Source organism: Cebus imitator, unplaced genomic scaffold (genome assembly GCF_001604975.1).
Source record: "Cebus imitator isolate Cc_AM_T3 unplaced genomic scaffold, Cebus_imitator-1.0 Scaffold590, whole genome shotgun sequence".
Classification (NCBI taxonomy): domain Eukaryota; kingdom Metazoa; phylum Chordata; class Mammalia; order Primates; family Cebidae; genus Cebus; species Cebus imitator.
In genome coordinates, this window is record NW_016107905.1 from 536,842 (window position 1) to 546,691 (window position 9,850).

Here is a 9,850-nt window from a genome sequence, read left to right on the forward strand (position 1 = left end):
TAGCAGCAATACCAGAACTTGACTGCCTAAACAATAAATTTCTATGTGGCCCAGAGAGAAAGAGTGCTCTGTACCTGCTACGCAGGACCATGCATCCCACCCCCAGCTCCTGCAAAAGAGGGTGAGAGAAGGTTAGGAATACATACAGCTACAACAAAATGCTATGAAAAGGAAAGTAAAGTAATGATGGATACAGATTCAGGGTGAAGTTAGGGTGAGGCAGGGGGACTGAGTGAGTAAAACCATATGGTTGGTGTTGATACTCTACCTTTTTGGGGGAGAGGGAGGATAGATTTAAAGGCATTTGTCCATTATTCAAGATCTAATAGCTGATAAAAACGTGGGCCCTGCATACCAGGGCAGCCAAGTTCTGGTATTTATTTTTAAAATGCCAGGCATCAAACTGGAAACAGGCTTTCCCCGAACCCAGACACTGCCTCCATCCACAGGCCCCAGTGGCAAATAAGGTTTCTAACCCATGAGCATCAGCTCATGAACACCTCCACTCTGCAGGGTGGATCACCCCGAGCAAGGAAAAGGGAGATTGCCCACTGCCAGCTTAGCTTTACAAATGAGCCCTTAGGCCACCTGAAGCAGACATTTATGCCAGGGCCTGGGTCTGCTCTGGGTCTAAAAGCCAAAATCCCTCCCCAGTGGGGTTATTTCATATACAGCCACATGCACATCTTTAAAGGGGAAGGAGGAAGCAGATGTGGCAAGAAAGGAGGCCCTTACTCTGGGATTTTTTGTTTGTTTGACCTCACATGCAAAGAATTGAATTAATTATAATCTTTGGCTCATGATACAGTCAACATTGGTTTATGCAGGGCCCACTTTTTTATCAGCTATTAGATCTTGAATAATGGACAAATGCCTTTAAACCCATCTTCCCTCTCCCCCAAAAAGGTAGAATATCAACACCAACCCACATCAACGATATGATTTTACCCACTCTATCTCCCTGCGTCACCCTAACTTCACGCTGAATCTGTATGCATCATTAATTTGCTTTTCATAGCATTTTTTGTAGCTGTATGTATTCCTAAAAAGTTTTTTTTTTAATTTTAGTTATAAGTTTATTTTTAAAATGCCATGCTGCATCTTTTGGTAATTTTCTTTCACTTAATATTGTATTGCCAAGACTTACTCATATTTTTGTATGTCACTGTTGTTCACTTGTTTTGGCTGAGTATAATTTTACACTGCGAATTCATCACGGTTTACTCATCTGCCCTCCCACTGATGAGAGTTTGGGCTCTTTCCAGGTATGTGATATTATGAACATAGTTTCACAGGTGTCCTGCTGGACATGAGTTTCTCTTGGGCACATACAGCTGGAGTGGAATTGCTGGGCTATAAGTAATGTGAATACTCAACTTCAGAAGATAATGAGATCATAACAATTCTTTTCTATTTTGATTGCATTTCCTGGAGATTCTAAGATTATTGTTTCCTCTTCCTGTCTTCCTCAATGTTGTTTCTATAAATTTCACATGTCAGCTCTACCAAAATGTTTAAATTTGATCCTTGGCCTAACACTTGAGTAGCACTTCAGCTAAATCCCCCCATATGAAAAAGAAGGATTCTTGTCAGGCGCACATATAATAGGAAGAGCATCTAAGTAGACACAAGGACCCACCCTGGAGCAGATGCTGGGGTGGGCTAGTCAAGTGGAAGGGAACAGTTTAGAAGCTGCTTCACTCTTGGCAAATGCAAGATACAAAAAAGGATTGGGGGGGAGAAATAAAGCCCGTTTCCCTCTTCAGATTTGCTTGTTCAGTCTCTCTTCTCCCAACCTTTGGTAACTACCAAACATGCTTATTTTTAAACGAAGAACAAAAACCTAAAGATGGAAAAGCCAGTTTGTAAGTAACCAATTTCAGATTTAAACGACAGCAGGGGTCCAGGTTGGACATCATTATGCAGTCCACTTCATTACAATATATAGTTACAGAATGCTTCACAATGTGACAAGCACCCTGATGAATGAGATCTCTATTCCGCCCTCAAGGGGCTTGCAGATTTGTCCATTTAACAAAACAGATCATGCATGACGTGCTAAAGGGGCAACCTAGTGCTAAGAAGATGAAGATATGGCCTGATATTAAGATGGTCACTAGAGGAGGATTAATAGAAGTTAGAATACAAGTGGACCAGGTACAGAAGTTGTTCAAAGAAGAGAGTAATCCTTCCTAAGCAAAAGAGTGCTCTGTAGAAAAGTTCCTGGGTTTTGAAGGATGAATCAAGTGATCAAGAGGTGAGAGAAGAAATAACAAATACATAAAACATTTAAGAAATCAGTTTCAGGTTGAAGAATACACAAATGAATGGAAAGAGATGTCATGTTCATGAATTGGAAAAACAAATGTAGTGAAAATATCTATACTTCCCAAAGCAATCTACAGATTCAGTGTAATCCCTATCAAAATACCAAGATGTTCTTCACAGAAATAGGGGAAAAAAATATCCTAAAATTTTTGTAGAACTACAAAAGACCCTGAATAGCCAAAGCAAAGTAAAAAGTAACAAGAACAAAGTGGAGGCATCACACTATTTGACTTCAAAATAAACTACAAAGCTGTAGAACCAAGACAGCATGGTACTGGCATAAAAATAGACACATAGACCAATGGAACAGAATACAGAGCCCAAAAATAAATTCACACATTTACAGCCAACTGATTTCAACAAAGGTACCAAAAACACACAATCGGGAAAGGACAATCTTCAATCGTTGGTATTAGGAAAATTGGATATCCACATGCAGAAGAATGAAACCAAACCCTTATCTCTTACCATATACAAAAATTACTCAATCAAATGAATTAAAGACCTAAATGCAACATCCCAAACTATGACACTGTTAAAAGAAAACATAAAGGAAAAGCTCCATGACATTGGTTTGGGGACCTCAAAAGCACAAGCAACAAAAGCAAAAATAGACAAATGAAATTATATCAAACTAAAAAGCTTCCTCAAAGCAAGGAAAACAACCAAGTAAAGAGATAACCTAGAGAATGGGACAACATATTCACAAACTATGTATCTGATAAGGAGTTAATATGCAAAGTACACAGAGAACTCAAATCACTCAACAGCAAAAAAAAAAAATGCAATGAAAAAATGGGCAAAATACCTGAATAGGCATTTCTCAAAAGAAGGCATACAAATGGCCAATAGGTATATGCAAAACTGCTCAGCATCACTCATCATCAGGGAAATACTGTCAAACCGCAATGAGATACCACCTCACTCCAATTACAATGGCTGTTTATTATCAAAAAGACGAAAAACGAGTGCTAGCAAGGATATGGAGAAAAGGGGGTCTTTACAAACACTGTTGGTGGGAATGTAAATTAGTACAGCCATTATGAGAAACAGCAAAAACGTTCCTCAAAAAATTAAAAACAGAACTAGCATATGACCCAGCAATCTCACTGCTGGACATTTATCCAAAGGAAATGAAATCAGTATGTTGAAGAAATATCCGCTCTCCCATGTTTATGGCAGCATTGTTCACAATAGCCAAGATATAAAATCAATCTAGGTGTCCATCAGTGGATGAAAGGATAGAGAAAATATGGAATATATACACAAGGAATACTATTCAGCCATAGAAAAGAATGAAGTCCTGTCATCTGCAACAACATGGATGAACCTAGAGGACATTAAGTAAAATAAGCCAGGCACAGAAAGACAGACACTGCATGATCTCACTCACATGTGGAATCTAAAAAAAACTGGTCTCATAGAAGTAGAAGGTAGAACAGTAGTTACCAAAGCCTGGGGAAGGAAGAAGGGAGAAGGAAAGGAGAGAGGTTGGTCAAAGGGTACGTAACTATAGTTAGAGAGGAGTAATAAATTCAAGAGATTTATTGAACAGCAAAGTGACTACAGTTAATGACAAGTTATTGTATCCTTGAAAAATGCAAAGAGTGGATGTTAAGTGCTCTCACCACAAAAAAGATAATTATGTGAAGTAATGCAATCATTAGTTAGCTAGATTTAATGTATATATATTTCAAAATATCATGTTGTATGAGATAAATACATACAATGTTACCTGTCAAATTTAAAAAATAAAAATCCATTTCTGACTCAGACCTCTTAATCTTCGCATCATCTCCTATTTCTCACACTTCTTAAATCTAGTTCCTTCTTCCAGTCAAAGTGGAATCTGTGACCACTCTTAAACACATATTACCTGCATTTATTTGTTCATTCCACCAACATCAACAAAGTAAATCTTTACAGGGGTCTGGCCCCATGCCGAGCTCTGAGGATACATCCCTGGACAAGACAGAAACCGTTCCTGCCTTCATCCAGCTTTCCGTCTTCAAGGCAGACACAGAATTAAACAAAGACAAGCAGTTGGCTTGACCATGGGCCAGATGCCATCAGCCAGGGAGAGCCCCTCCCCCATGCCATCCTCCCCTGAAACATTTTCAGTAAATTGTGCAGGATTAAAGAAACGGCTGCCTCCTCGGTAATTAAAAGAATCCTGAGCAACATCCCAGGTAGCCAAGCAGCCGCTCAGAGTTGAGAGACCCCAAAATCAGGTGCTTCCTACATAATAGCCTCCAATCTGATACTTGATAGCTGCTGGTTTCAGAGTCAAACAAATGTCAGGAATTTTATGAAGGAAGGCAAGAAGCAAATAAGGGGGCAAGGACTGAGGTCTGGGCCTCGGGGGAGCTCAATTAGTGAGCCAGATAAAGTTAAACTGAAAGGGCATGCTCTTGGTTTCCTAGAAAGCCAGCTGGAAAAGATGCCAATCCTTAAGCCTCTGTCACTCAAAAGATTAACAGAGAGACTTAGGAGCACCCACAGAGCCAGATGTTTCTGCTCTTCCGATGACGCCGCTTTCAACCAGAGCTACACTTTTAGGGCCACCAATAAGCCATAGAAAAGAACTGGAGTCTTTGCAGATAGGTTGAAATTCAATCATTTCCCTTAAGTGATACAGATACCAAAAAATATTAGTAATTTCTCTGCAGACTCACCTGATTCTGTATTTCTCATTGAGCCATCTCTTCCTTTAACAGAAATGGCATCACTTGTTGGATGAACATTCGCTACAGCTGCACACAACCATTCAATCCACATAAACTGGAAGTTCAGGCAAGTCGACTGGCCACTCTAAGTCTCACTTTGTCGTCTGCAAGATTGCTTTAAAAAGACCCACCTTCTTGTTCCTGTTCAAATAAGAGATCTTGAAAGGTGCCCAGCCCAAATGTTCATATTGTTATCAATAAACACAACCAGGTAACCACATGCTCCAATGCTCAAGACAGCATCTTCTCCTTGGTACTTTCTAAACACACCAAGACGCAGGGGGTGCAATGTGTGCGTGTTTGTATGTGTGTGTTTATTGGAGTGAGAGAGAGAGAAAGTGAAGCAGCTGGGACATGCACCAGCCTATTTGCAATACCTGCTTACAGTCCATCACTTCTATCAAATTAATAAACTAAAGGAGCTGAAAGGAACCTAACCACAGTGACTGTTTTCCCCTCAAGTCCCTAGCTTTCCCCAAAAATTGCTTCCTCTGATTCCAGGAGGCCAGGAAGGAGAGCCATATGGCTTGAGACTCTAGACAAGCCCAGCAGCAAACAAACGAGCCCCCCACCATTTGTCTCAGGGCCTCTCTCCTTTCGACCCTCCTGTGGGCGGCCATCCAGATTTCAGTCGGGGTGCTCTGGTCTGCATCTCTGTCTTGACTGTTCCTAATTATTGGAGGGAACGCATGGCTCGCCTGACCTCAGAGTTTAAGAGCTCCGAGTCCTAATATCAAACCAAGCAGCTTCATTTAAAAGGCATCCTCATCTGCATTCATAAAAGTCACTCCCGGAGCCCTTACTTGCCCCAGCTTTGGGAATGCCTGCTGTCGAGGATTTATGACACGCCCTGGATCTAATCTGCCACACTTTAACTGCTGCTGTTGCACATCTGGTCATAAAAGCAAGGGCCGGCCCAACACAGGGACAAACACTTTTCTTTCCTAAGTGGCTGCAAATCTGATCTCACAGTGATAGCTGGGCTTGGATGTAATCAACCCAGCATCTGGGCAGTCATTAAGATTTGTCAAGCATTGCAAGGCTTTTCCTCTACATACTACAGCTATAAAGATGATTCTCATATAGCAAAAGCTATGAATAAACAACCTGCAATCTGAACAGGTGGTACGGTGCTAGGCCCAAGGACGGTCAGGAAAGGAAGCACAAGTTGGTTGAACCAACCTTGTTTTCACAAAGATCCTTGCTACATGGACTCTCAGGCTGCCAGTTAAGAGGCAATTGCCCTGACATAAACTGATGCTTGGCCAGAGATTGCCTGGATTAAGTTTGGTCAAAAGAACCACTAGGTGGTTTAACAGTACATGTTTTAAGGCAGTGAAATTCTTTATTAGACCAATTGGTGGGCGGGGGAGAGGCGGATAATCTAGACCAGAAATGAACACAATGCTGTCGGTTCCAGGAGATTTTACAATGCCCTGGACAGTCTGTCCTGCGCACAGAATTGGCAGGTTTCATATCGTTCAGAAACTCCAATCAGACCAAGGTTCAACAAGTAATTCAACCTCCCAGCACTGAACCCAGGGGAAGAGACCCCTGAACATTGCGCAACTTTCCCCTCCCACCTCTTTACAGTACCCCGCCTCCGACCCTCTTCCAGAGCCTGCCGGGCAGGAGGGGGCATTAAAATTATCTGCCGTGGGTTTTACGAGCAGTGATCGCGTTTTAAAACAACAACACAAGATCCTTGTGTGGCTCTCGGGTAACCTAAAACTCTCCAGGCAGAGCTGCACCCCCACCCCCCGCCCCCCGCCGCCTGCCAACAACGCCAGCACGCTGGACCCGGCGCTGCGTGAAACTACAGGGAAGCCCTACATGAGCCGAGAGCGAGCTTCTCTCCGACGCAGAAGGCACCTCTGGGGGTCTGGAGCAAAATGCTGGGGAGAAGAGATTGCAAAGAAAACCCACCAGTGACAGTTCAGGGCGGGGGTGGGATGGTACTGCACGAAATGGAGTGGGGAGTGGCGCCAATGGGAGAAAAATATATATATTTCAGCAACTTCACCAATGAAGCCCGCAGGAGACCTGGTAGTAGACAGAAGACAACAGGTCTCTGACATCTCTCTTCCTTCTCCTCCTGCCCCCAGGGACAAGGGGCGAAGCGACCTCGTCTCCCTCCGCAGGTGGGCGCACAGCCGGGGGCGCACTTACCCTGGGGCCTGTGGTGCGGTGGCTGTGAGCCGGGGACAGCTGCACGAACACCAGCAGCAAGTGGGGCGTGAGCAGGCGGGCGCAGAGCGCGGGCAGCATGGTGCCAGCCGGGCCGGGCAGCCGGCAGCGAGCGGAGATCGCGGGCTCCTCAGGGCGCACAGCACGCCTCCCTTCCCGCCTTCCTTCGCTTAGGGCCCTCGCGGCGGCGGGAAGAGGGCAGGGGTCCTGCGGTGGGGGCTCGCAGAGGCTGCGGTCAGGGGACACAGTCATGAACCGCGCAGGAGGGGAGCTGGAGCGCGAGCGTGTGCTCTGCGCGCGGCACTAGCTCCGCTCGGCGGGGCCACGGCGGCAGCAGGTTGGACGCCTGAGCCCGGGCCATGGGAATTCCCGTTATAAACCCACGGGAGGGGCGGGGCGGAGCTCGGCGGACCTGATTGACGCGCTAAAAGGCCTGTAGCAGCTGACCCTCTGGCAGGTGAAAGCCAATGGGAGAGGGGAGGAGGAGCGGGTCGTGGTCAACCCTCGCCGAGGAGCTCTGCCGGAGTGGGCCCCAGGGGAGACTTGGATAAAGAGTAACTTTCCTTTGGCACTCCTGCCCGAGGAAGCCTGAGAGAGCCCCAGCATTAGATACCCACCAGAATGCTCACCTGGCTGATCATAATACCTTACGCATGTATATTTCTTAGGTCAAGTTCGTGATTGTCCCAACAGCCCCATGAAGTAGGCAGGGAAAATACTTCTAGCCCCATTTACCAGATGAGAATGCTGTGACACAAAGACGCCGAGAGATCCGCCTCCCTGCTGCAGCAACACCAAGAGCAACTGGGAAGTTGCCAGGTAACCCGCACAGGGTGGGCTGTGGAGTTGGGAGTGGGGAATGGGAGCATCCATTTCTTTCAAAGACTCTCCCTAAAAAGTCCCTTCCTGAGTCTCACAGCGGCTGCCCTGGGAGAAGTCGCAAGGGACAAGGTGACGCGTGTGCTGGGTATTGGCGGCTGGGGAGGGCCTCTTGGGTAAGATAACCCTCCCCCACCCCACCCCCCACCCCACCCCCACACACACACCGTCTCCCAGCCCTATGGTCCGTGTGATCCAGGATTGGAACTTAGGCATCCTAGCTTCCCACTCTGAACTGGAGGGAAAGGGCAGCCTCTCTATGGCCCAGCAGCTCTGGAAGAGACCGGCAGAGAGGCCCTGGTCCCCTGATGGGAGAGAAGAAAAAGCATGGATGAGGAGGAGGTAGTCTGAGGATGCAGATATCCCAGAGATGGGGTAGGAAAAGGGGAGGAGATCTCTCCCGGGTGCCCAACCCACTTGGAGAGGACAGCTCAGCAGAGCTTCAGTCAGACGTTGGGGGGGCTCTGCCCAGGGCCACCCCCAGAGGGCCATCTTGGGAATGGTCACAGCTACATCACACTGGCTCCTCAACACAGCAAGCTGCTCTGCTGCCTTCAATGAGACTGACATCTCCAGGTAATCACAGGGATGAGGGGGGCAAAATGAAACCCAGAGCTATCTTCTTATGTGGAGAACAACATTTAGTGCTTATTTCCATCAGCATGGGCCACTTCTCAGGGAGGGATTCTTTTCTGTAATTTGATTGGAAGCATCATTGCTACACTCCTCCTCCCTATTTGGTCTGAGAGGTCCTAGGATTAGCTCTGCTCCCTCAGGGCTTCTCTCCTGGATTCCATGAACCTGCTTCGCACCTGACTCCTGAATTCAGCTTTGCCCTCTCCCCACACTGGCCCCATCCAGCCTCCACACGGCAGCCAGTGTGTCTATTCGCTATTTAGAAGCCAGTCATCCTTTTAAGCAGCAAACCTGAACGCACCATTCCTTGCTTAAACGACTTCCCCTCTCCCCAGTGCCTTCAGACAAGAAGGCCCAGATTGGATACTGGAACAAGAAAAAAGTACTTGTGGTTCTCCAAACAAAAATGAAGAGCACTTCTAAAAGAACGGTCGATCTTTTCCTCCTCTGGGAATGAGTGCCTTGGTCAGGCAGACTCTGGAGCTGGACAGCAGGGTTCAAATCCTGGGTCTGCCACCTAGTGGTATAACCTTGAACAAGTCACTTTACTCATCTGGAGTCCTCGTTTCCCCTCTGTAAAATGAGGATGAAAATAGTATCCCCCTGCCATGAGTTGTGGTCAAGATTAAAGGAGATGGAGTCTTTAAAGCCCTTAGAATAATTAAGTGAAGAGTATCACAATGTGGCATTTGAAGAGGACAGGACAAATGCCTTATCTCATTTTATCCTAAAAACAATCCTATGAAATAGATCAGACATCCTTATTTTACAGGTGGATAAGTGAACACTCCATGAGATTGTGACTTGCCTGGCCTTATTTTGCTGGTAAATGACACCGCCAAGATTCAAGGCAAGGTTTCTGGAGTCAAATTCTGCTTCCATCATGTGATGGCTGCAATCTCCAGTCTCAAATCCTATAGGTTTGGACGTTCCTGTGTACTAATTGGGAATCTCTTCAGTGGCCTAGAAGATAACTGAGACTGGTGAGCTCCACTGACTTCAGGGGAAGAGGATGTAAACAGCAGGGGTCAGCCCTTCCTGGAAACAGCCCTTGTGATCTGGCATCCTGGGAGTTTGCCCAGCTGGACTTAAGA

At 45.9% G+C, this 9,850-nt stretch overlaps 1 protein-coding gene across 5 annotated transcripts in view; it reads right to left on the reverse strand.

Moving 5' to 3' along the window:
• Nucleotides 1–7,617, reverse strand: part of SMOC1 (SPARC related modular calcium binding 1) — a 156,277-nt gene extending 148,660 nt beyond the window's left edge. For all 5 annotated transcript variants that reach the window (XM_017516500.2, XM_017516502.2, XM_017516501.2 and 2 more), the window contains exon 1: nt 7,224–7,617. In XM_017516500.2, the coding sequence (XP_017371989.1) occupies nt 7,224–7,493 (270 nt within the window). In that variant the 5' untranslated portion in view covers nt 7,494–7,617. The remainder of the gene's footprint in view (nt 1–7,223) is intronic.
• Between the last annotated feature and the right edge of the window lie 2,233 nt (nt 7,618–9,850).